Source organism: Dendropsophus ebraccatus, chromosome 7 (assembly GCF_027789765.1).
Source record: "Dendropsophus ebraccatus isolate aDenEbr1 chromosome 7, aDenEbr1.pat, whole genome shotgun sequence".
Taxonomy (NCBI): Eukaryota; Metazoa; Chordata; class Amphibia; order Anura; family Hylidae; genus Dendropsophus; species Dendropsophus ebraccatus.
Genome location: NC_091460.1, coordinates 62,371,955 through 62,398,654, shown reverse-complemented (window position 1 = coordinate 62,398,654; position 26,700 = coordinate 62,371,955). Strand labels below are relative to the sequence as shown.

At 42.5% G+C, this 26,700-nt stretch overlaps 1 protein-coding gene across 2 annotated transcripts in view; it reads left to right on the top strand.

The window, feature by feature from the left end:
* CLOCK (clock circadian regulator) overlaps positions 1 to 26,700 on the top strand; it is a 69,567-nt gene that overhangs the window by 38,400 nt on the left and 4,467 nt on the right. The window contains exons 2-21 of one of the 2 annotated variants that reach the window (XM_069977635.1): positions 1,248 to 1,347; positions 8,575 to 8,665; positions 9,086 to 9,145; positions 10,917 to 11,065; positions 12,638 to 12,729; positions 13,792 to 13,881; positions 16,690 to 16,810; positions 17,394 to 17,507; positions 18,198 to 18,316; positions 19,064 to 19,146; positions 19,637 to 19,743; positions 20,188 to 20,335; positions 21,442 to 21,517; positions 22,022 to 22,166; positions 22,274 to 22,365; positions 22,454 to 22,546; positions 22,786 to 22,932; positions 25,597 to 25,800; positions 25,939 to 26,120; positions 26,296 to 26,554. In XM_069977635.1, coding sequence (XP_069833736.1) covers positions 8,646 to 8,665; positions 9,086 to 9,145; positions 10,917 to 11,065; positions 12,638 to 12,729; positions 13,792 to 13,881; positions 16,690 to 16,810; positions 17,394 to 17,507; positions 18,198 to 18,316; positions 19,064 to 19,146; positions 19,637 to 19,743; positions 20,188 to 20,335; positions 21,442 to 21,517; positions 22,022 to 22,166; positions 22,274 to 22,365; positions 22,454 to 22,546; positions 22,786 to 22,932; positions 25,597 to 25,800; positions 25,939 to 26,120; positions 26,296 to 26,554 — 2,301 coding nt within the window. In that variant the 5' untranslated portion in view covers positions 1,248 to 1,347; positions 8,575 to 8,645. Of the gene's footprint in view, positions 1 to 1,247; positions 1,348 to 8,574; positions 8,666 to 9,085; positions 9,146 to 10,916; positions 11,066 to 12,637; positions 12,730 to 13,791; positions 13,882 to 16,689; positions 16,811 to 17,393; positions 17,508 to 18,197; positions 18,317 to 19,063; positions 19,147 to 19,636; positions 19,744 to 20,187; positions 20,336 to 21,441; positions 21,518 to 22,021; positions 22,167 to 22,273; positions 22,366 to 22,453; positions 22,547 to 22,773; positions 22,933 to 25,596; positions 25,801 to 25,938; positions 26,121 to 26,295; positions 26,555 to 26,700 lie in introns of both variants that reach the window. The other variant, XM_069977634.1, reaches the window with a different exon arrangement.

Genomic DNA, 26,700 nt, shown 5'->3' with positions numbered 1-26,700 from the left:
GTAATACATTCTTCTGTCCAGCATTTCTGTCTCTAGTTTATGCTGCCAACATTTAAGGCAGTATAAACCTAGTGACAGATTCCCTTTAAGCCGCCTGCTATTCACAGGTTATTAGTGGTGTTAGTTTCCCTGCCAGACTGTCAACTGAATGGTGACCACTGATTAACTCTAACTAGGAGGAGCACTCAGGTTCACACCTCCATGGACTATGGCTGTAATAGCTTTTGAACTTGATTGTGTGTGTGTGTGTGCAGGGGGGTCTTCTCTACATGTGAAATTCTGCATTGAAATGTTGTAAATGTATCTATCATATTCTGTGACACTGTACATGGCGGAAGTATTTACATCCAGAGAATAGAGGATAACTAGCTGGTTGATGGCCAAATATACTGTTATAACCCCTACTGATCATGAAAACAGTGTTGAGCTGTAACAGTCATTGCATGCATTTTTTTGATCGGTGAGCTTTTTGTTCTTTATGATGCAAGAGCAGTGTCCTGCAGTGTTGGGAAGGACCATAGAGAATGAATGGATTCTAGGTAGTGCATGCTGCTGCTTCATTCATTCACTCAGGGAACTATTGACCTCTTCTTCTCACGATGAACCGGGGTCCTACCACCGATCAGCTAGTTATCCCTGTATCCTCTGTTTCATTTTTTAAAATCTTTTTATCCAGCCCTTAATCACGGTAAATGTGGTGCAGCAGAGCTCTTTGAGTCATTGCTGCTCGTGACAAGCTTGTATGCTGTGGCTGGCTGTGTGTCCCTGGAGATATTGTAATGTTGGCAAGGATGCCTATGTAATGCTTACCATCCATGGCATGACTCATCTGTCAGTGTCAGCTTACACGTTTTCTGTAGGTGCTGCATGTTGACTTTAGTAACATATATAAGGTCATTGGATTTCTGTACATTTTAAGGGGGGTAATACCAATTCTAGAGGTGCGTGAGGAAGTTGATGTCTCTATTATGTATACATATATCCTAAGCTTCAGCCTTCCAAAGATCTACATATATTGTAGATCATAGGTGTCAAACTCAGGCCCTTTAGCTGTTACAAGACTACAATTCCCATCATGCCTGGACAGCCAAAGCTTTAGCTTTGGCTGTCCAGGCATGATGGGAATTGTAGTCTTGCAACGGCTGGAGGGCCTAGCCTGAGTTTGACATGCCTGTTGTGGATGTAGCTGTGGCCATAAGACTGTAGTAGCATGTCCTTGTATTCACACCTTTTTCTCTTTCTTACAGATTTAAGATGCTGAAAATTGAAGTGTTTTTGAAGATTTAACGCTCCTGTTACCCACCCACACCGCAGAGGAGATCATTCACTCTGACAGCACATAACCAGGTAACCACAGATGCTTAGAATAGGCGAACATTAAGAAGTCACATTTTATTAGTTGTGAAAATGCCAAAAATTGTCCCCTCATGTTTTTGAAGGCAATGAATGCATCAGAAAATTACCTACTGTTCAAACAATGTTTTTACGTTAAAGAGGATGTACCACCCGGTACATCCTCTTTAACCTGAACCCACGGATCGATCGGCGCCGGCACGGGGAAGCCGGTGCTGCGGTCCGTTTTTTGGACCGCCGCCCGGTTCCCGTGCACGGCGCTGTTCGATCCAACGGTACCGGACGGTGCTGAAGCACTGGAGGTCAACTGGGCCGCCCCCCAGTGGGAGGGAATTCCCTCCCCTGTATGACGCGGCTCGCTTAGAATGAATGGAGCCGCGTCATACAGGGGAAGGAATTCCCTCCCACTGGGGGCGGCCCGGCCAACCTCCAGTGCTTCCCCATGCCGGCGCCGATCGATCTGTGGGTTCAGGTTAAAGAGGATGTACCAGGTGGTACATCCTCTTTAAGCATATTTTAAGATGTTTTGGTGACTTTTTTTTTTTTTTCTCCAAATCTTCCATTTTTCTATCTATAATATAAATTGATCCTAAAATCTTAGGGCCCTATTCCACCAAACGATTATCGTTTGCATATCATTAACGATTAACGATCTCAAACGACCACTATTGCGAAAGACCTGAAAACGTTCACTCATTTCCATTGAACGATAATCGTTACTTATGATCGTAATTGCGATCGTTTTTTCTTCGCTATTTATTCGCTATTGCATTCGTATCTATTGCGAACGACCGAACGATGTCTTATTCAACGCGAACGATTTGCGAACGAGCAACGATAAAAATAGGTCCAGGTCTTTTAAAGCGATCAACGATTTCTCGTTCGGTCGTTAATCGTTAACTGCATTTCAACCGAACGATTATCGTTTAGATTCGAACGATTTAACGATAATCTGAACGATAATCGTCCAGTGGAATAGGGCCCTTAGTTTTCTTTGTTCTCATTGGGGCTAAAACTTAACTGAGACTTCCTGTTGTACCTGTAGTGTTAAGAGGAGGCTGCTATAAAGCTGCTTCCCGGAGCGACAACCAGCAGACAGTCGCTAGCGGCATTGTTCTTTTTACTATATGCTGATCATCGCCTTTTAACATGAACTATTAGACCAAGCGATTATCGGACTAATATGGCCGATAATCGCTTGGTGTAATAGGGCCTTAATGTTTCAAATTTATCTCAAAGGGACAACTAGACCCAAGGGGATGGCAGTTTTGACGGTGGCATTTAATTGGTTAATTAGAACAGGGATCAGGCCACGCTGGCTAATAGCAATGGTCAGCGGCTGCTAACACTTCGTGAGCCCTCTCTATACATCCCTTAACCCATCATAACTTACCTGGACCTCAAAATGGGTTAAGGGGTTAAGTCAGAAGAAAGAAAAATATTAGAATTAAAGAACAACTTTTAGCATCTGACTCTATTGAGTTGAAGAAAATCTAGTCGACACATGCCCTTTAAATGGGTGCTATGGTTGTAGTAATAATGTGGCACACATAGATCTTAGTGGACATAGATAAAAGATGCATCATTTTTTTTGTAGTGTAACACTTGAATATACTCAAAATTATTAATTGGCTTCCTTCTGGTACTGGGGATCTATTTGTAGTTTAACTTTAAGGGGATCTGTCAGGTCCGTACCAGGTACACAGTTGCAGACACAAGTAGATAGGTGATGGGGAGATAAAACAAATGGTTCCTTTGTCTTTGCTGATGGCCATTTGCAGAGTTATAAATTAGCATTTTCCTTGGAACCAGAAGTGACACAGGAGTAATGCTGAGTCGCAGTATGCGTGCCTTTTCCCTCTCTGTCTTGACTGCTTGACGTGCAGGGCTTATAGTGCGTTTACACAGAGAGATTTATCTGACAGATCTTGAAGCCAAAGCCAGGAACAGACTATAAACAGGGAACAGGTCATAAAGAGAGACTGAGATTTCTCCCCTTTTCAAATCCATTCTTGGCTTTGGCTTTAAAAATCTTTCAGATAAATCTCTCTGTGTAAACGTACCCTTAGGGTGGTATTACACGGAACGATTATCTTTCGAAAAATCGTTAAATCGTGCGGATTTGAACGATAATCATTTCGTGTAATAGCAGGCAACGATTAAACGACCAACGAGAAATCGTTGATCGTTTAATAGGATCCGGACCTATTTTTATCATTTGATCGTTCGCTCGTTGTTCGCACATCGGTGCAATAAGAATCCACAGCTGAAACGTACGCAATAGCGACGACTAAACGACCGCAAGAACGATCATAAATAACGATCATCGTTTCGTGTACTTGGGTGAACGATTTCGGGTCGTTTGCCTTAGCAGTCGTTTAAGATCGTTTATCGTTTAAACGTTAGTCGTCGGAAAATTGCTTGGTGTAATAGTACCCTTAGACTCCACCCCTGTACATCAGTTGATCGAGTTGGGGGAAGAGGTGTGCATTCTATGGCTCAGCATTACTCCTGTGACACTTCAGCTTCCAAGGAAAAATGCAAATTTATAACTCTGCAAATGGCCATCAGAAAAGACAAAGGAATAATTTGTCTTATCTCTCTATCACCTATCCACCTGTCTGGCTGCCTGTGTCCGCTGTGCTGGACCTGCACCTGCAGACATAATTAGCTTATAATGGACTCAATCAGGTTCCACAGTGGTGACCATTGTTAGGATAGGTGATTGTAATCTTGGAATAGCCCCCTTTAATGGTACTTTTACACGGAGCGATAATTCGCTCGATCGCTCAATTAACGATTTTGAGTGAACAATGTTTTTTTTATAATGATCAGCGTTTAGAAGGAGCGATATATCGTACGGAAAAATCGTTATGCGATCGTTTTGCGATCGCTTAAGCCTATCTCACACATAGGTGAAATCGTTGAAAGAATGTTCACGTGGAACGATCAACAACGATTTAAGAACATGTTGAAAAATCAAAATGAACGATTTCTCGCTCATCGTTTGATCGATCGCTATGTTTACACGGAACGATTATCGCTCAAATGCGATCGTTATCCAAAAAATTTGAACGATAATTGTTCTGTGTAAAACCACCATAAGAGTCATTACCTGGTCTAGTAATTTGGGTGTAATCCAAGTCATTAAAAAGAAAAACAAAGCAAGTAATAAAATATATCATGTCATTGTGCTGGTTTGTGGATGTTGCAAAAAAAAGTTCAGTTTGTAGATAAGTCAGACTTAGGGAGAGCAGAGTTCTTACGTGCCACATATGCTCAAATCATCATCGTAACAAATTCTTCTGAAGAGATCAAAAATCTCTGTGATCCACATGCCAGTAAATATTTGAGTCACGTAGTCAACTCATAGGGTGCAGGGGGTGGTGGTGGAGGAGATACAGCTTGTCTGTGACAATTCAAGGGCAGATATCTTCTCTAATTGTGAGGTTTGTGCGTGTGTGTTGGGGGGGGGGGGGGGATATCATGCAGAAAAGTTCATATATGACATTCACGGTTGAGAATGGTGTGAGAAATCTATACAGATTTGTAAATGACTCCTAATTAAATCTCAAGTCTTCCAGTACTTATCAGCTGCTGTATGTCCTGCAGGAAGTGGTGTATTCTTTCCAGTCTGATACATTGCTCTGCAGTCACCTCTGTTTGTGTCGGGAAATGTCCAGAACAGTAGGAAATCACTATATAAAACCCCTCCTGGTCTAGACAGTTCCTAACACGGACTAAGGTGGCAGCAGGGAGCGCCTTGTGAGACAAGAAAGAGTACAGCAGCTGATAAGTACTGGAAGGGATGAGATTTTTTTTTTAATTAGAAGTTAGTTGCAAATATGAATAACTTTCTTGCACCAGTTGATTTGTAAACACCCCCTTTGGAGTACCTCTTTAACCCATTACAGACCAAGCCCAAAATGACCCAGTGGACCGCACAAATTTTCATTTTTGCATTTTCGTTTTTTCCTCCTCCCCTTCTAAGAGCTCTAGCAAAAATGCAATATGGTAACACTTGGGGGGTTTCTGTGTCTACGTAATGCACTATACGGTGAAAGCGACATGATACCATTATTCTATAGGTCAGTCCGGACACAACCATCTGTAGGTTTGCACAGATTCTATGTTATATATATATATATATATATATATATATATAATTTTTATTTTTTTTTGCAATTATTAATAAAATGGGCCTATTGTGACGCTTATAACTGTTTTATTTTTTTCACCTATGGAGCTGTATGGGGTGTCATATTTTGCGCCATGATCTCTAGTTTTTAATAATACCATATTTGTGTAGATCAGACATTTTGATCACTTTTTATTAATATTATTTTTTATATATATATAATGTCACAAAAAATCTGCAATCCTGGCACTTTTTTTCCTCTTTTCGTTTATGCCGTTCGCAATGACGATTGTAATATTTTAATCGGACAATTACGCATGCTACTGTATATAATATGTCTATTTATTTTTTATATGTTTTATTTATATAATGTGAAAGGGGGGTGATTTTAACTTTTATTGGGGGAGGGGCTTTAGGGTATTTTTTTAAATCATTTTTACTTTTTTTTTTTTTAACATACTTTAAGTCCCCCTGGGGAACTTTTACCTGCAATCATTAGATTGCATACACTGTACAATGCTATGCCATAGCATTGCCATAGGCATAGCATTGATCAGTGTAATAGGCGCTCTGCTCATTGAGCCTGCCTGTAGCAGACTGGGGCTGCATGGAGGAAAGTAAGAGACCTCAGGCGGTCCGTTAAAACGATCAAGACCCCCGCAGTCACGCTGCAGGGGTCCCGATCAGTAGGTGACAGGGGCTGCTCCTGTCACTTACACTTAAACGCAGCGTGATCGTTGCAGCCTGTCATTAACGGTGAGGGCCCAGCTGCTCACTGCAGCCTGCATCCACCTGCTATGAAGCGTGCTCCGCTCCGGAGCGTGCTTTATATCGGGATAAACACCCAGGACATACAGTTACGCCCAGGGTCGTCTGGTGACAGGCGGCCAAGGTGTAACTGTACGTCCAAAGTCGTCTAAGGGTTACTTGTGCTCCAGTGGTCTGTGTCGTGGATCCACGTACTAGTAGCAGTGGTGCCGGAGAAGGGTCAAGCCCAGACAAGCATGGAAATAGGTACACAGCACCGAGTTGCAATTCAAGTAGTTTTTATTTGCATAGGTGGTAAAGCAGATATAAAATAACGTTTCGGTCTATACAACCTTCATCAGACTCTGTTGTTTCCCTATTAATGTTCCAATACTAGCAACCGAGTGGGACTTAAGGGGCTACCTATCAGGATGGTGTGGTGCTCTCCCCATCATGGAGGCACCCCGTGGCAACAGGCTAGAGATATCTGGCTATTCTCGTGTTTGTGGAGCCTGGGTTGCAAGTCTCAAGACTCTTGTTTTGCATATTAAAATTTTTGGGGGCATCAGTGGAGACTCTTAAAGGCAACATGTCACCCCCCATGCCGCGGTGACAGGCTCCCGACCCCCCGCTAGAGCCCCCTATACTTACCTGATCGCGTCTGGTCCCGCTTCTTAATCCGGTCCGGTGACGGAGATTTTAGCGCCAGAAGCCCGGCACACGCGCTCCTGAGATGAGTCCAACGCTCATAGAGAATGAATGGAGCGTGTCAGGAGTGTGTGCGCCAGGCTTCTGGTAAGTATAAGGAGCTCTAGCGGGGGGTCAGGAGCCTGTTACCCCGGCACGGGGGGTGACAGGCCCTCTTTAAGTACTTCATTGGAATTTTTAACTGAACTCCTTGAGTTCAGTGATTACTGTGTTTTATTGTCTGCAAAAGATAGCATATAAAAAGCGAAATCGTCAGCATAGTGTTGGCAGGCACTAGCATAGTATACAGAGACATCATATAAAATTTCAAAAGACAAGGCAAAATAACACAGAGCTATGTACACATATCTGAATGCATAAATATCTATGACAAAAGAATTTTCATGTATGAAATATTACAAGTACCATCATGAACTTGATAAAAACGGTAGAACAGCTTGTGGAACAGCTTCAGTGCTGGGTGTAGAAGTCTTGCTATAGGCACAGACTGATAGATCCTGTGGAGTTCAGGAAGAACAGGTTAAAACAGCTGTATATACCTGAGGGGAGGGGGTAGGGAACTAGCTGGAGAAAGCTATCACATAGACTCTGGGCTGGAGGGCTTATACATGGGGGTAGTAGTATTGTAGAGGAGATGCTTCCCAGTGCTCCAGTGGTCCCCACTTGTTTTGTTTTATTTCCATGCAGTGATGAAACCATATGACCAGTGCAGCCAATCATTGGCCTTGGTGGTCTTGTGCTTTGTGTGCCAGCATTACTGTGCATCAGCTGTAAAGGTCACATGGATGTAAGGCATGTCATTGTGCAGGTAAATAAAGACCTGCAGGGACCATCAGCAGATTATTTTGGTAATTTTTTATTTTATTTTATCTTGTGTTAGGTCTCCTTTAAAGGAGAAGTTTGGCCTTAACAAAAAAAGCCAGTGTAGGCAGGGGGTGCAGAAACATAATAAAGAATGCTATACTTATGCTGATCTTACCCTCCAATCTCCAGCTTTTCCTGGGTTCCGATGTCGTCACCCCCCCAGCGGGATGGACCCGCTTAGCCAGTCAGTGATTTGCAGTAGTGTCCCTCCCCAGTCTGACTGCCTGAGCGGCCATTCCCGAGCCGGGTTGTGACATTGCAGGAACGGGAGCTTCAGGAGGTCAGCGGGGGTCTGTGATAGTTGTAAAGGATGAGTAATTATAGATTCTTTATTATGTTTCTGCACCCCCTGCCTGCACCAGACTCTTTCAGACTTCTCATTAAAGTGTCACTCTTCATCTATAGTGAACAAAGCTGTGAAGTAAATTGTGCTTTTCCATGACTCCTTGTTATGAGACATCTCAGGTCTTGTTTTTCTCTTTGCGGCTCTCCTGAACTTTGTTTGCTCTTGACTGTTTGCTTAAATTGGCACACTGGCAGCTGCCCGGTCACGATTACACCAGCGTAGAGCAAACACAGGGAGAACCGTATGGTGTAGAGGAGTCTGGGAGCACAACACCAAGGAGCGCTTGTTTGTGTTACTCCTAAATATCATGTTAATCATTAGAACAACTATTGTCATCTCTTCTGAAGTAACAGGTTAGCATTTAGAAACAGTGAATCTTCTGCACTGCCTTGTTATAACTTGTTTTTTCTTTTCGCAGACCAGCTTACAAATGTCTCCTACGAGGTTAAAGTGTGGGGTTTTGTGTTCTCTTCCATAAGCAGCCATAAGATGAGCTCCATTGCAGACAGGTACATTTGTCTTATGTATTCTTATCATTACTGTTTGTCTCCTTTTGTTGTTTTGTGATGTATGGAGTGTATTTTGTTTTTAGATATGCATGCATGATGCTATAGCCAAACTGTAATGTCTCTAAGAGGGCATTTACATGTTCCGTACTAACGGCCTATGCACAGACTATGTGCCAGAATCTGGTTCAGTAGACACATTATGAAATGCCATAAATCTAAGGAGATAAGAGTGGAGACAGGAACAGTGTACAACAATAGTGGTGTACTATACCAGTCACTATAACATCATCACTGGTAGTGTTCCCTGTCGATTAAAAGGAAAGCGATAACTGGTACAAGCTTATGTATATCCCCGCACATTCAGGAGTGGACACATCCCTAGCACATCCCTAGTCTCTAAATATATTTGTGTGTTAACAGGGATGACGGAAGTAATTTTGATGGACTGGTGGAAGAAGATGACAGAGATAAAGCAAAACGGTATTTCATATATATATATATCTTTTTCTCTGTGTGAATCTTTGAAAAGTGCTATAAAATGCCTTTTTTGTGCATGAAAGATATGGGAAAATAGATTTTGCAGTGAAATATCAAGAATTAAAAAGATTATGTATTATCTGAAACACCTACTTCTGCTATCTGGATTCCTATTTCCCCTCTAATATGGCGTTCTAATGCCTAGCCTATTTATTTATTTATTTATTTATTTATTTTTTTACTTTACAAAGATAGAAGAGGTGGAGTCTTATTAGTGCACTTGCTCTGAGTACTATTTGAGTGCAGCATTAATAGGTCACATAGTACTTTTGTCACCCAACACAATAGAGTATCATATGTGATACCGCCTTTACGCTTCAGCTGTTTTGTATATACTGATGAACACATGGCTGAAAACACACAGTGTTGTAGTCTTGTGGTTCCCAGAAAATTTAACACAGAGACTTGACCTCCTGTCTGCACATTAGAACATGCAATTTTCTGGCTTTTTAAACAGGTGTCATATCACCCACTTGCAATAATGAAATGTTAGATGTAGCTGAGCTGAGATGAATCTGATAGCACTGCAGGAATACTTTCCTTCTAATTAAATACACTACATATAGAAGACGGTCAGAGGTACAGTCTCTGAATACCACAGTGTGGCATGGGGACACAGCGATCAGCCAGCGTAAGTGTGCCACCTAACTCATGGGCAGCGAAGTGTGTGTGTAACCATTTTTGTCTGATATGATATGTTACAAAGTTTCTTATATTGCCTGTTCTACATTGTTACGGGTGTCCTTGAAGCCTTGCTTAAACTATATACTTTACCTGTCCACGTTCTAGAGCTGCTCCTGTGATCCGGTTCTCCCCGAGTCCCGCGCGCTCTAGCTTCAGAGCGACCTGTCACCTGACAGGCCGCTCAGCTAATCAAAGGCCGTGGCGGTCCCGGCCTGTAAGCGGACAGGCCGCTCTGAAGCTAGAGCGTGCGGGACCCGGGAGAAGCGGACCGCAGGAGCAGCCCTGGAGCGTAGATAGGTAATTTATATTGTCAGCTGCCGCCCGCGCACCGCTATCACACGTAGCGGTGCGCGGTCAGCGCCCGACAATTATAGGTTCTAACCTATATCAATGTATTTATTACACAGAGCGATAATTGGCCGAATCAGGCCGATTGAGCCGATTATCGTTCCGTGTAATAGTACTCTAGAAAGATAGGCCATGCACAGCTCTAAATATATAAATATGGGTGCTCTATGCCAGCACATAAGAAGCTATATGTAAGAGAAAAGAAAAGGTACGTGCTATAATGGCAAAATTGGCACACCAAAATAATGAAAATATAAATGTACTTTATTAGTGAAGTACAAAATACAGAAAGAACAAGGTCCCAATTAAAAGGAGAGCATTTGGTCTAATGCAGTCCAAGACAAACAACCCCATAAATAATATATCATATCCCTATCACATAGAACAATAAATACATGTAACTATATGTAAATAAGGATCACAAAAACAGATAACCAAATCCAAACAATACTAAGGGTGCTCATGTGCAAACAGCGTAAAAAGTAATAAGGTGACTATGACAGAAAATGACCAAGGGTGTTTATCACCAAATCATGATGTTAGGGATAGATAGGGGTGTCGTCTGAAGAGCCCCTCGCGTTCCGTCCGTACACTCGGACTTCCTCAGGGGTCCAATAGTACCCTAAGATAAATTCTGCCACTTCTTAGTAGTACAGACAGTACTGACTGACTTTTCTTCCAGGGTGTCTCGGAACAAGTCTGAGAAGAAGCGTAGAGACCAGTTTAATGTTCTTATTAAGGAGCTTGGTTCTATGCTGCCAGGAAATGCCCGAAAGATGGATAAATCCACAGTGTTGCAAAAGAGTATTGATTTTCTGCGGAAACACAAAGGTGAGTAAATAGACATTGTCAAGTTCAAGTGGGGTTAATTCTAGCCTTATGTCACATTATGAAACCTTAGTTGTGGAAGTCAGGAGGTGTGTTTACTAGAGTTGCAGAATATTACCTCTGGCCTCAGGTGCTTTCCTTTTCTTCCAACCCTTAATATGCTAATATTTCTTTCTCCTGAAGAAAGCAAAAGCAAGCTAGGAACATCAGCCAAACCAGACACCCAACTGGATGTGTTTGTTTTCCTAGAGAAGAGCTAATTTGCATACTTTTCCCAAAACTGTGGAAGCTAAAGGCCCTATTCCACGGAACGATTATCGTTCGTATTCGGGCGATATCGGCCGCTACGGACGATAATCGTCCCGTGGAATAGAGTGCAACGATCAGCCGACATCGTTCATGTCGGCTGATCGTTGCAGTCGCTTGTTTTTCAACATGTTGAAAAACAAGCGACTAATATAGCAGCGATCTGCTGCCGTCGCTCCGTTGAATAGGAGCGTCGGCAGCAGACGCTGCTATATCCCATGGGCTGCCGGGATGATCAGCGATCCCCCGGGCAGCCCCCCCGCGGCGGCAGCGAGCGGGGAACGAGGAGCAAACAAGCGCTGAGAGCGTTCGTTTGCTCCTCTAAACGACCGGTGTAATAGGGGCATTAGAAACAAATGCTACAATGTTTACTAAGGGATTTTGACGGCCATAGACCTTCTGAAACCATATGTCAGTATAGCTATGTATGTGCAGAGGAGAAAGTTTTGTGACATTAGTAGAGTTGTGAAAGAACTCTGTGAGATGTTCTCTGCAGGCCAGTCAGCATTAGTAGTGATAGATTAAACTTCTTACCAGCAGTGCAGCATTAAGTGATTGCAAACTGTCATGTGAACCCAAAGCTCTCTGCTGAGACGTTTTTCTGTAGTTTGTGAGTATAGCAAAGACCACTAACCCTCAGGCCACAGTAGGGCTGGGCTATATGGCCAAAAAGTTTTTTAAAACATTTGGGGCAAATCTCGATTTGAATTTATTTATTTATTTTTTTCCCTCTAAAATCTATTTGTACCTATCTCCATTCTTTCCTGCAGTAACGCCTCCCCATGCCTTACAGGCAAAGAGAGAAGAGCTGTCAGTGTCTGTATACTGTGTCGGTTCAATGTCTGTATACACAACACCAGGGCTGTCAGAGTACATGGAGAAGACTGACACAGTATACAGAATCAGTATATACTGTGGCAGTGCATCAGGGCTATACACTGCACCAGGTTCAGCACAGTGTACATGAATGAGACTGTATATACTGTGGCAGTGCAGCAGGGCTGGCACAGTGTATACAGACACTGCACTACTACAGTATATACAGAGTCTGTATATTCTAGGGCAGACTTTCATGTACACGGTGCCAGACCTGGTGCTGTATATAGATCGGCTCATTCTTGAATGGGAAACCCTGTTCATAGCAGCCACTTTATTGTAATTGCCACCTGATGAGAAGTCTCGACACAGCCTCCTTATCCTGCTTCCAGCAGTTTGTTGTTCTCGGTGTATGAGAAATTCTATAGTGTTTTTTGAATGTGTTGTCTACAGAAATTAGCGCACAGTCAGACGCCAGTGAAATTCGACAAGACTGGAAACCTGCGTTCCTTAGCAACGAGGAGTTTACACAGCTCATGTTGGAAGTGAGTGTCATCCTCTTACTGTTTCTACAAGATACTATGAGTGTAAACCCATATAGGATCAATGGAATAGTGTGCTTATGATCCAGACCTGTTTTTTGCATTTAGCACCTGGTAAAATCTTAATGTCTGCAAGCGAACGTGCTGTAAGGTACTATCTTACTATTAGGTATATCTTCTGAGTAGTCATGCTTGGTCTTCTATAAATAAAGATGATTCATGTGTTGCCATAGAGGGGACATGTGTATAGTTTTCAATAAAGACTAGCGACTTGAAGTAAATATTTGTAATATTCAACCTCTTAATGCCCCATGACGTTCTGGCTTGCTTGCAGTCACACTGCTGCTTGTCCTGGGAAATACTATGGCCCTATTTGTAGGGGGTAAGTCTTACAGACTTACTAGACATACATTGGTGGAAAAAGTATATCTCTTAAAAAATAAAAGGAGTTAAAATGAGTGATGGCCTATCCACCGGATAGTCCACCAATCATTTTAAGGGTAGCTTCACACGTATCGGATCCGCAGCGGATTTCACGCTGTGAGCTGAATGGGTCCCATACACGCAGTGGATCCGCTGCCTGTTTGGGACCCGGCCCCGACTCCGAGCATACATTACCTGCTCGGTGCCCCGGCTGTGTGTGAAGCTCCCGGCTCCCCTTGCTCCCCATCAGCCAATCAGCGCAGTGGGGAGCAAGGGAAGCCGGGAGCGTCACACACAGCCGCAGCGCCGAGCAGGTGATGTATGCTTGGGGCAGCGGCAGGGGGTTTAAAGGGGCCGGGTCCCATCCTGTAGTGTGAAGCTGAATGGGTCCCATACATGCAGCGGATCGGCGTGTATGGGACCCATTCAGCTTCACACTACAGGATCCGCAGTGGATTTCACTACAAACTCGCAGCGTGAAATCCGCTGCGGATCCGGTATGTGTAAAGCTACCCTAACCAAGAAAACCCATTAAGGTATTTTTTTTTTTTTGTCTGCAATAATTGTGAATATAGTTGAACAAGCTACATGAAAGTAATGAAAATACATTATATGTTCAGCATGTCTGCTTTCTGGTTCTAGGCCCTGGATGGATTTTTCCTGGCGGTTATGACTGATGGAAATATCATCTACGTATCAGAGAGTGTTACACCTTTACTTGAACACTTACCTGTAAGTATTGGCTGCTGAGTAATATTTGGGTACAGACTTGTACAGGAATGGAAACAAAAGTGGAGCATTTCGGTGCATAGTCTGGTGTGGGATTTTCTTTTTATTCCTCCTGAAAATGTATGAACTGACAACGTGAGCCTACCATTCTCCTTTTATCACGCTACACACCTTAGTGTTGATAGTGTTACGGCTGGACACATTATGGAAAGGTGGCTTACTGTCTAATGTGCATTTTGGCCTCTCAGTTCTTCACCGACTGATGTTAGGGCAGAGGATAGAGAGATAAACCAGAGCTGTCCTCATTCAGAAAACACAAACACCCGACTGACAAGAGTTTAGTCAGCAGTTATTGAAGGTGTATGCGTAGCTGTAGACATACTGTAGTCACACATACTATTAATAAGAGAAATTGAAATAGCTAGCTGTCAGTTTATTTATAATTTATGGAAAAAATAAGTACAGTGGTGCCTTGGATTATGAGCATAATTTGTTTCGGGACCGTGCTTGTAATCTGAATCCACTCTTAAACCAAAGCAAATTTTCCCATAAGAAATCATAGAAATGCAGACAATTGGTTCCACACCCCAAAAATAATGATTTATTATTCTGAATAACATGTAAAACAAATGAAACAAACATTCAGAAACAGCAGAATATGTGATATTATAAGTTACTGTAGAGTAATGGAGAGGATGGGAAACACAAGGACGGACAGAGACTGCAGGGAGTATGAAGGAATGAGCAGGGCAGATGTGAGCACATACATGCAGTACTCTCTGTCCGGGGAGAGAGGTGTTACAGCTATGGAGAGATTACCTCCACAGTCCTGTCCCCTGATGCAAGCCCCAGCCTAAAGTGGATCTGCTATGATTTGCAAGGTTAGGGAGACTTCCTGGGTCAGAGTACAGTGCTGTAGACCACACAATGCAGACCATGCCCCTCCCCCACTCATGCTCCCACCCAGTACAGGGAGCTCTTAAACCAAAGCAATGCTCTTAAACTAAGTCACAATTTTGATAAACTGTGAGCTCTTAAACCAAGTTACTCTTAAACCAAGGTATCACTGTATTTGAATGAACTTTAAATACTTAAAGTGTACTTGTCAAGAAATTTTACTTTTGGCATGTCAAAAGTTATTGATCCCACCAGGTCTCCCATCAGGAGATAAAGCCAAAGAGAGGACACGGCAGCAGTGCGATCCATTCCCCAGCTGTATCTTCATTTCGGCTAAGTCCACGACTACCTAGACAGACAGAGCAGACGGCTGGGGAGTAGATCGTGCTGTTCTCTCCCCGGCTATATCACCTGATTTCTGCAGGTCTCATCAGTGAGACCTGGTGGGATCAAAAACGTTTGACATGTCTAAATGTCAAAAGTTGTTTTTTCTTTTTCATGACCAGCACTCTAACTATTTAATAGTCTTTATACTTCATTAGTTAGATTTGTCACTAGTGTTTTTTTTTTTTTTTTTTTTTTTAATAACCTTAGGTGAACTGTGTCTACGATTGCTGTCTCCAGTCACCTCTTTCCTTTAGGCATTTGCTCAAATAAACATGATAACAGGAACTAATAACTGAGCTGTGAGACATTTGGCTTGCCATTGCCACCTGGTGTTCATACTGGATACTGCAGCTTAAGCAACTTTTTGCAAAGACTATATTAGAGTGCATTCACACTACAGTGAAAGCTCCCAGTTTATTTATCAGACATATTTCCACTTACACAACAAAGACCAAATAAGTGTCCTTTTGGCCTCATTGGGGCTGATCATTAAAATAGCTTTTTTTTTTCCTGTATAGGTCCATTAAGGATTGTATAATTTGTTCTTAGAGTATACATCAGGAAGTCCTACCAGCATATACCTTGGATGTATGCTGCAGGCGATGATTAACAGCAGGAAATAGTTACAGCTGTACAATCCTGTAAAAAATTAGCATGATTTCTTACTTGCCCAGGTGTTGAAGCTTGCCCAGGCCGGCTGGCAGCACATCCTGAATTCCGGACAGTTTGTACATTGTAGCTGACAGATGTGCATCTGGAGTTGTTCAGAATTCCGGATGCTCCCATATAGTTGTATGGGGCATCCGAGCCAGAATTCCAGACAATTATAGGATGTGTTCTGTAATTTCTAGACCTATTTTCTTTCAGACACCCATGCCTAGTGCTAATACAACTCTATAGGTCAGGAAAGCTATCCGAATTTCCTGATGACAAATTTGGATAGATTTTCTTGACGTGGGGGGGCCTTACAATGTACTTGACAGCTACAAGGTACTGAGCAGGGTTCATATATCTTAAGGAGCTGACAGATTTCCTTTTAAACCTCCAAGTAATCAAGGACAACAATTTTATGCAACTGCTGGGTGCTCACCGGGGATGCGGGCACAGAGCCCGCCTGACCCCCCGGTGCAGTCCCCCAGATACTTACCCTTTCGAGCAGAGCCAAAGCCGAGCGCACGCGCTGCAGAGATGAGTCTGATGCCCATAGAGAATAAAGGCTACATTCATTCTCTATGGTCATCGGACTCATCTCAGCAGCGTGCGTGCACGACTTCGGGCACTGATATCTTCGTCCCGTGACCGGCTCCAGGAGCGGGACTCGCCGGAAAGGGTAAGAATCCGGGGGCTGCACCGGCGGGGGTTCGGGCGGGCTCTGTGCTCGTGTCCCCGGTGACAGGTTCCCTTTAAGTTGAAAGTATTCTCTTTATTAAATGAACACAAAGAAAGCAATGTATATGGGATATATGTGTTGTGGCTTCTTAGACTGCATATTGTATCTTAACCATTTTTTTAAATCTTCTCTTTTAGTCTGATCTTGTTGATCAGAGTATATTTAACTTTATCCCCGAAGGGGAACATTCAGAGATCTATAAAATCCTGTCCACGCGGATGGTGGAAAATTCTTCTTTGGGTTCAGATTTTCTGAAAAGTAAGTCTCATAATGTTAATAGGTCCTTTTAGATAGGAAGGGTGTTAGTATATTCTTGTATGAGTAGAATACAGCTATACTCACTTATGCTGTATATATTTCTGTATAGACCAATAGGTGGTCAGAATGCGATTTTTTTCATTTGATTAGTCATCTGTTTGCCACAGACAAATTGTATTCATTCTTGTTTGTACTAGTTATACATATGATCACAATATCCACCCTTAGTACTCCAACTGTGCACTTCAGAATACCATCTTCCTAGATTTCTTAAATTTGAATAGCTACATTTTTATTTTTTGGTACCCGACATAGACTTACTATACTATATTCTCCCAATATACATATTATGTCTTTGCATTTCTTTCTGAGTGAGATGCTTTACAGTATCTGCTTTGGTATATGGCAGAAGGGCTGTAAGTTGCCTGTTACATAGCAGGAATCACTAAGGTCCTTTTCACATATCCATTTATTCTGTCTGCATTTGTACAGTACAATTTAGGTTTAGATGCAAACAACCCTTCGAGTAAGTGTGTGTGTATAGATATATATTGATATACATGTTGTTGTTTTTTTTCTGCAGCAAAAAATGAACTTGAATTCTGTTGCCACATGTTGCGGGGAACAGTAGATCCAAAAGAACCAGCCACATATGAATTTGTAAAATGCATTGGAAACTTCAAGTCCTTAAACAATGGTAAGTTACTGTATGTATATTGAATAATTACAATGGTTAGCTCCGGTCTCTGTACAGTCAGCAGTTATCACATTGATACAACTACCTGCTTCTCCTGCAGTGTTACCTAGTATAAAATGAAAATGCTACTCACTTAGCAGTCAACACTCGTGTGCAAAACCTTTACAAGGCTAAATCTAGAGGCAGGCCCATTCACGTGGGAAAACATGCAGCCATCTAGCGATAATGTAAATGCTCTCATAAAAGATCGGGGAGTGAGCGTTCCTGCCTGACGATAATCAGTCTGTGTAAAAGGTCCCCAAGTCTCTCAGTGTAAATTAGTCTGGCCAAGATAATGAGAAGGTCTTGAGCAAAGCACCAACTCTTTAAAGGGGTGCTCCGTGCCTTCATTTTTAAAATATATTGCTGGAGTTGGTGAGAAAATAATAAACAACCCATACCCTCCATCTGGTGATGATTTCTGCTCAGCGATGTAATTGTTACCTGCAAGAGATGTGAGTCCTCCGAAAAAGTAAATGTCCTGAGTACTCCTTTCATTGTTCATGTGCTCTTAATAGGCAACTTTTTTTTATTTTTTATTTTTTATTTTAAAGGCTGGAAAGGGCACATTTAATCCTTGACAATACTATGTGTAAATTATGGGATGTTATACTGGGGTCTTTTAACAATTCCTATCCCTTTTTATTTAAGTGCCGAACTCAACACACAATGGTTTTGACGGGGCATTACAGAGGTCTCTGAGGCCCTCCTATGAAGAGAGGGTGTGCTTTGTAGCTACTGTACGGCTGGCTACTCCTCAGTTCATTAAGGTATGTCTTGTTTAATGCTAACAATTGTTTCAAACGGTTATTTGAAGTCTCATGGCAACAATACAGATGACAACGAGGAAGTCTGTAAATAAGCAGATTTTCAGATAGGCCTTTGATGGATCAGTGAGGGCCCAACTCCTGTTCCAAGAAACTGTTTAAAGGAGCTGCATTGCTTGTGTGAGCGCCACTGCCCTCCTTGTGTTGCCGTACTGTATGTAGCGGCTCTGCAAGGACCTGTAGTGTTGTCCCATTCACGTGAGTAGGATATTGCTGCAGTTCTATGCACAGATGTTCCAGAAAGTATGGCGATGCAAGGATAAGGCTAGGTAAATGTTAAAGAAGAATAGCACTCACATAAACTCTAATATTAACCTCTTTAAAATATGTTATTTGTGTTTGTCTCCACGTATCAGACTACAGACAAACCTGGTCCTGCAGTGCTCTTGCCATCTGTCTGTGACCTATTTGTAACCTCCTGAATGCATGTAGGGGGCAGATGGAAGTTGGGTATAACTGTAGGAGCAGACTACACAGTCCTTTTTGCAGTCTTTGGGGCCGTAGCTCTTCATATGAGAAGTAGAGTAGAATTGTAATTTAGATGGTTTGTGAAGTTGTTTTTATTTAAGATGCATTGAGAAGATTTCTGGGAAGGTGGCTTTACATAAAGCTATAACCATATAGTATGTCCTCCATTAGTTTATAGATGCAGATTGTTATATTTATGTTTTTTATGTCCCCCATCATCAGGAAATGTGTACTGTGGAGGAACCTAATGAGGAGTTCACATCAAGGCACAGTTTGGAATGGAAGTTCCTCTTCCTGGACCACAGGTGAGTTAAAAAAAATGCTGGATGAGTAAAACCTCCTCTTAGTAAGGCACTTGCTAGCTCTACTTAGAGGGAACCTGTCATCAATTTCATGCTGCCGGAACCACAAGCAAAGTCGAACTAATCACAGCACTCAGAAAACCATACAGGTGTAAATAAAGTGATATTTATTCCAAACGGTAATTAGACATACTCTAACAAGACATAGTAGGTAATATCAGAAGATCATTGAGCATACATGCAAGGTCTATGAATGGAGACATTTCGGTTGAACCTCGACCTTTTATCAAGCCTGTGTAGCTCTGATAGCTGAGTAGAGGTAAGGGAACGTCTGGTGGCAGGAGTCTGAACCAGGAGCAGCATGAAAAAGGCCGATTCTCTAGTTACAATTTTCTATGACTATCTGCCGCGGAAGCTTAATGATGTATGAATATGTATGATGTCTTTTCAGTACACAGTGCTAATGTTTGCTTTATCTGTAATCTTTTCTTAGGGCACCACCAATAATCGGATATTTGCCATTTGAGGTGCTAGGCACTTCAGGCTATGATTACTACCACGTAGATGACTTGGAGAATCTTGCTAAATGCCATGAACATTGTAGGTGGTTTGTAAATGTGCATAGATCTTGTTCTAATTGTCTAAATTATCTTTGTCCGTGTTTAAAGAAGTTGCCCCATCAATACAAAATTAACAATCTTTACTATTTACATGCTGCTCTAGTGAACAGTTCTGAAATTTGCTTACATAGTATGGTGCCACTTGGTGTTCATATTGTATACTAGTGTATATGTCCAACTACTGCTCTAAGTGCTGGGTGATGCACATGCCCAGTCATTGTCACTTCAGACTGCAGTAACATGTCAGTATAGGTGTCCTTTAATAAGTCTACACATATGCACAGCAAGACAAAGTTTGTCTGACAGGATTGGATATATCTGGATATGTCTTTCTATTAATGTTATGATATTGTTTGCTCGGATAGGGGCAGGCTAGTGATGATTGCTTTACACTTTTTTTTTTTTTTTTTTTTTTTTTTTGTAGTAATGCAGTATGGAAAAGGCAAGTCATGTTACTATAGATTTCTGACCAAAGGACAGCAGTGGATATGGTTGCAGACTCGATACTATATCACCTACCATCAATGGAACTCCAGACCGGAGTTCATTGTGTGCACACACACTGTTGTAAGGTAAGATCCCTAGATTTACATCTATACATGGTCTGCCTACAGTTACTTGTGCCAGTGCATGTTTTAATTTTCTATTATTCAACCAGTTAACCTGAATGTAAAGTATAACGTTGGTCATAGAATACCACTCGAGATTCAAAAATTAAGATTTGTATTAGTCCTCTACACACAATCTGGATTTCTGTAGACATTGAAGGTTTTAGGTGGAGGATGTGGGATGACTCACTTTGCAGATTGTACATTTTCTCAGGCTATAAGACTTTTTTTATAATAAAGAATTAATAGCAATCTGCTGTTGTGCTTAGTAGTCAGCATGCAGGCAGTGGGAGAATCGGATCTCTGTGTGTATCTATGGCTCTAGTGTTGCCCCATTCAAACTATGGAACTGATGGAGATAGCCAAGCCCTGTACTCATTGACCTTGAATGGAGCAGCAGCATGCATACTTATGGTTGAACAAGGAGATGGGACCCTTCTAACCAGACACTTATCTCCCCTTTAGATAAATAATAAGGGGGAAAGCCCTCTAATGAGTCATAGCAGCTGATTCATAGCAGTGCAGTTTAGATTTCAAACTCTTTCCCCAATCCTGGAATCATATTAGTACATGATGCTGGGCGGGGAAGTCCTTAGAGATGAACAAACTTACTGTAAGTATGGCCTAGGAGACCTATGGCTGTGTCCATGTTTTCCATGACTCCCTAGTGTTACATCCAACTTCAGCCACCATGAATAAAAGGCTGAAGGATCTGGCTTGAGCATGCTCGAGTTGCACTTAGATTTTAAGGAAGCTATACCAGTAAAGTTAAGTTGCTGAGCTGTATTCCTCTGTCATCATTGACTTGTGAAATACAGGATAAGCGGCAATGTGCCACTATGTTCCACTATGGATGTAGCCTCCATGGTGTGCTGACATGTCATCCATATGCAGAAAGCTTTCCACAGCCTGAAATAGTCTACAGGAGTGTTCTTTTATGTAACAATATATAGTTACGAATTCTCTTCGTGTGTGTGTGTGTGTGTGTGTGTGTAAAAAACAGGATGTTTCCAATTGGTTTGCTCGCTTGAAGAAATTGTGTTTGTAAAATAAATAATTTCATATTGCAGCTATGCTGAGGTTGGCTCAGAAAGGAGGCGTGAGCTTGGTATTGAAGATTCCCCACCAGCGATCATCTCAGATAAAGTGAGTGTCTTGACTTCTTATTTTCTTATGACTGTATAATTTGTGAACCATGGTGTGGTAGAAGTATCTCCGTTCACCAGAGAAGGGTTGTCATGTTCCTTCTACATGAAAATTAAAGGGGTTTAGGTTGGATGTTGTGTCTGGCATTTTGTAGAAATGAATGGTCTTGGAATGGGAGTGTATCTCTTGATTTCGGGATACCGGTCCTTTGACCTCTCATAACATGTAGGAAATTATCAGTTTTTTACAAAGTGAGAGTCATTACAGTTTTGTTTTATGATTGAAATGGATAACTATTCAACAGGCCTTATATCCATGGTAAACATTATATTTGTTCTATAAGGCTTTCTATGATAGCATAGGTTATATCATTTGTGTTACCTCCTAAGGTATATGTATGTGTTGCAATTTACCTGTTGGATCTGCATTGTTGTTTTTGTTTGGATGCTATACAGTACTGTTTGTGAGACGAATGCGTCACTTATTTCCGGTCTCTCTTTTTAGAATCAGGACAATGTGTCAGACAATCATATAAGTAAGGACAGCCTGAAGGATGCCTTAGAGAGGTTTGATGACAGTAGGACGCCATCTCCCTCATCCAAGAGCTCCATCAAGTCCTCTTCTCACACAGCGGTGTCTGATCCATCATGTGAGTAGGAGATGTTGTAGACGCAAAAGTACATCCATATTAGTCATATTCACACTGTGCACTGTGTAAACATTGTTTTATTGCTTCCTATTTTCTGACTTGTTTAGCTACACCTACCAAGATTCCTACAGATACCAGTACACCTCCACGACAAACTTTGTCAGGCTTGGATAAGAGGCGCTCCTCAATTAGCAGCCAGGTGAGACTGTATCACTTGTTGTAGTGATACAATAACCCAACATAATGTCATATATATGTTAATAACATTTTTGATTTTTTTCTTCTAGTCAATAAGCTCCCAGTCTCTTAACCAATCACTATCTCAGCCAGTACAGAAGCAACAAGCTCCTGCCATTCACCTACAGACTGGGATAAGTCAGGTAAGCAAGGATGTTACTGGATCTTACTACAATCTTTCTCTAGAAAAAGGCAGGCCTCACTAAATGTTGCTAGATTCTGCATTTCTGTAATGAAACATTTGTTGTATTTTATTTGTGCCTTTTACAATCAGCTGTTATCTTCTCAGTTTCTAATTTGTACAACCCTGTTAATTTCTAGTCTGTATTGGAAAGTTTTGAGCCGTTGCCATTTACTTAATGATTTTCAGCCCATATTTCAGTTTACGGCACAGTTTGGAGCCATGAAGCACCTGAAGGATCAGCTGGAGCAAAGAACGCGCATCATAGAGGAAAACATTCACCGACAGCAGGAGGAATTAAGGAAGATTCAGGAGCAGCTGCAGATGGTCCATGGTCAGGGTTTCCAGGTATTGGCCTGTGTCCTGCTACACTTTTTATTGCATTAAGTTGTGCTCAGTAACTGCCCCCTCCCTCAAATCTTCTCCGGTATGAGAGAAACATGGCTGGTTTCTTATTTTAAGTGTAAACACTTATTTTAACCGATTGGGAGCAGGGCTGTGGCGTCAGTTAGCCGCAGCTCCGACTCCTGAATTTTATCAGGACCGACTCTGACTCCTGCTCCTTCATAAATGGCCAGTCATATACCAGGGGAGTTATTTATCACCCTGGCTCAGCAGCTTCTCCCTAATGTCCTACATGATCCTGGGGCGACTTCTGAGGGAATGAGGAAAGATATAAAGCAGCTTCTCCTGTGTTTGCAGTGGATGCAGCCAGTCTCCAGCCTTCATGTTCTGAACTACTCACAACTAGACTAGATGGAGCAGGTGATCTTTTCCTGCTGACAGTCTTCTGTGTTTCTAACTAAATATTCACCATACTTAAAGAAACACTGCTAACAATGCCAGATCCCTGTGATATAGAGGTCAGCCATAGTGATATACAGGGGGTCACACACAGTGATATAGAGGTCACACAGTGATATAGAAGGTCACTGTTGGGGCACGCAATAGCACACGCACACACAGCCTGCTGCAGCCATAGCACACACACAGCCTGCTGCAACTAAAGCGCACACACACACACACACACACAGCCTGCTGCAGCCATAGCGCACGCACACACACAGCCTGCTGCAGCCATAGCGCACGCACACACACAGCCTGCTGCAGCCATAGCGCACGCACACACACAGCCTGCTGCAGCCATAGCGCACGCATACACACAGCCTGCTGCAGCCATAGCGCACGCACACACACAGCCTGCTGCAGCCATAGCGCACGCACACACACAGCCTGCTGCAGCCATAGCGCGCACCACACACACACAGCCTGCTGCGGCCATAGCACACACACACACAGCCTGCTGCAGCCATAGTGCGCACACACACACACACAGCCTGCTGCAGCCATAGCGCACGCACACACACAGCCTGCTGCAGCCATAGCGCACGCACACACACAGCCTGCTGCAGCCATAGCGCACGCACACACACAGCCTGCTGCAGCCATAGCGCGCACACTCACAGCCTGCTGCAGCCATAGCGCACGCACACACACAGCCTGCTGCAGCCATAGTGCGCGCACACACACAGCCTGCTGCAGCCATAGCGCGCACCACACACACACACAGCCTGCTGCGGCCATAGCACACATACACACAGCCTGCTGCAGCCATAGTGCGCGCACACACACACACAGCTTGCTGCAGCCATAGCGCACACACACACACACACACAGCCTGCTGCAGCCATAGCACACACACTGCCTACCGCAGCCATAGCACGCACGTACACACACACACACACACACACACACACAGCTGCAGCCATTAAACACTGAAGAAAAACACACAATCTTCTCCCAGAGAGAAAACACCACACTGAGGACAGAGGTTACAGCTACACTGCTTATGTCTTCTCCTCCTCCTGTATATTACACAGGATATCCCCATATTACACTGCTGCTCATATACAGTCATCCAGCATCCAGGAAGAGAACAGCACAGATCTCCCCCCACACAATGGACTCTTGCAGCTCAGAAACAAACTGCCAAATAGTGACCGACAACTTTTCCCTCACCACCCTTACGTAATAGGGCCAGCGTGCTATTACTAATATATATTCATGAGCTAAACTTGTAAAATTCATATCAAAATTCTATTCTACATTTTTTAAAGATTTTTTTTAAAGCTGTAGTCTGAGTCGGTATGTTTTTTTCTAACTCCGACTCCAGCCTAAGCTAGCTCCGACTCCACAACTCCGACTCCACAGCCCTGATTAGGAGAACAAGCTGGTAGAGAGGACCTCGTTCTTTGTGAGAAAAGAAAGAGTCTGGCTCCATAGACTTACATTATGAGCCCAACTCTTTTTTTTTTTTTTTTCTAACATTAAGCAGACACTACCCATTGTGTGCTCTCCCGCTCGTTCTTCCAGTTGGTACGGGTCTGAACACTTGGACCTGGACCAATCAAAACTTTTGACGTGCCTGACATGTCCAGGGTTTTTACAAATGACAGGTACACTTTTAAGTGCCGCACCTGCCCATTGGTTATGCTTGGTATTGCAGCCCAGCTGCACTGCATTACATTGAGTAGTGCTGCAGTATATTACACAACCTGTAGACAGGTGTAGTGCTGTCTTACCAGGTTTTTCGGATTGTAGACAACCCCTTTATCTATAGAATTTTATACTGTTTATCCCATTAAGACAACATCTTTGCCATAGACAAAGTGTTATTATTTGGGAGGAGGAGTCTTAAATGCTACGAGAGTCCCTCTTCTGAAGTTGCCCAAATCCATCCATTTGAATTTGAATGGAAAAGATGCTTTTGTTTAAGGAAAACTAGAGAATGTTTTTAGAAAATTAGCAATATATGTGTATATAGCAAAGGAGTAACATAGCGAGAAGCAAAGCAATACCTTCCCATATATATATAAAAAAAAAAATTCTTATACTTACGCATGTCCCTGCTTTTTTTTTTTTTTAAATGAAGGCTTTATATATTCTGATAGGTCTTGGTTGTTTTACATTTTGTATACTGTTTCCTATATGCCTTTTATATTTGTTTTGTAGATGTTTCTGCAGCAGCCTACCCCTGGCTTAAACTTTGGACCAGTGCAGGTTTCATCAGGAAACAGCTCAAACATGCAGCAACTCCCCCAGCTGACCATGCAGGGCCAAGTGGTACAGACTAACCAGCTGCAGGGGGGTATGAACCCCAACCACATGGGAGCTCCACACATGCTCCAGCAGCAGCCTTTACAAAACACTAGCCAGGTACAATGTGTAGTCACTGAAGATACTTGATAAATGCTTTTTACTCCTTTTGACTTTGCTTACTCCTAGGTGTTGCATACTTTTAAAAGCCCAAAGTCTGTCTAACTTCTCCTCCTAACAAACTCTTCTCTACCATAGGGCCAGCAAAACCTACACGGAGGACATTCTCAGCAGACATCCATGGCCAGCCAGGCACCATTGTACAACACTATGGTTATCTCTCAGCCATCCTCCGCTAATATGGTGCAAATGCCATCCAACATACAGCAGAATAACCAAGGAGCTGCTGTTACCACATTTCCCCAAGACAGACAAATCAGGTAAGTAATAAAAAAAAAAGAATGGTAGTAAAAATGTTATATTATGTCCAGAAAGAGTGGAGCATTTGAAGTAGTTTTGCTGTTTTCATGGATTAGAATGGAAATAGTGTATTGTATAGGGATGGACTGTAGACCTTCACTTACTGCAAGTATATAATTAATATGTATATTACAGGTTTTCACAAGCGCAACAGATAGTAACCAAACTTGTGACCACACCAGTGGCTTGTGGAGCAGTTATGGTTCCAAGCACAATGTTTATGGGGCCGGTAGTAACTGCATACCCAACCTTCGCCACACAGCAGCAACAACCACAGACCATTTCCATTACCCAGCAACAGCAGAGCCAGCAAGAGCAATCGCAGCAGCTACCTTCTGTACAACAGCAGCAAGCTCAAGCGCAGCTAGGCCAGCAGCCGCAACAGTTCTTACAGGTAATGTCATCTTTCAGATGATGAAAGTTTAAAGCTCTATTCACATCTGTGTTGGAAGCTCAGTTTGGAAACTTTGTGCAGAATACATAACAGTTTACAGATGAAAGTAATGCAGCATGCAGCGCTATTAAGATGACATACATCTT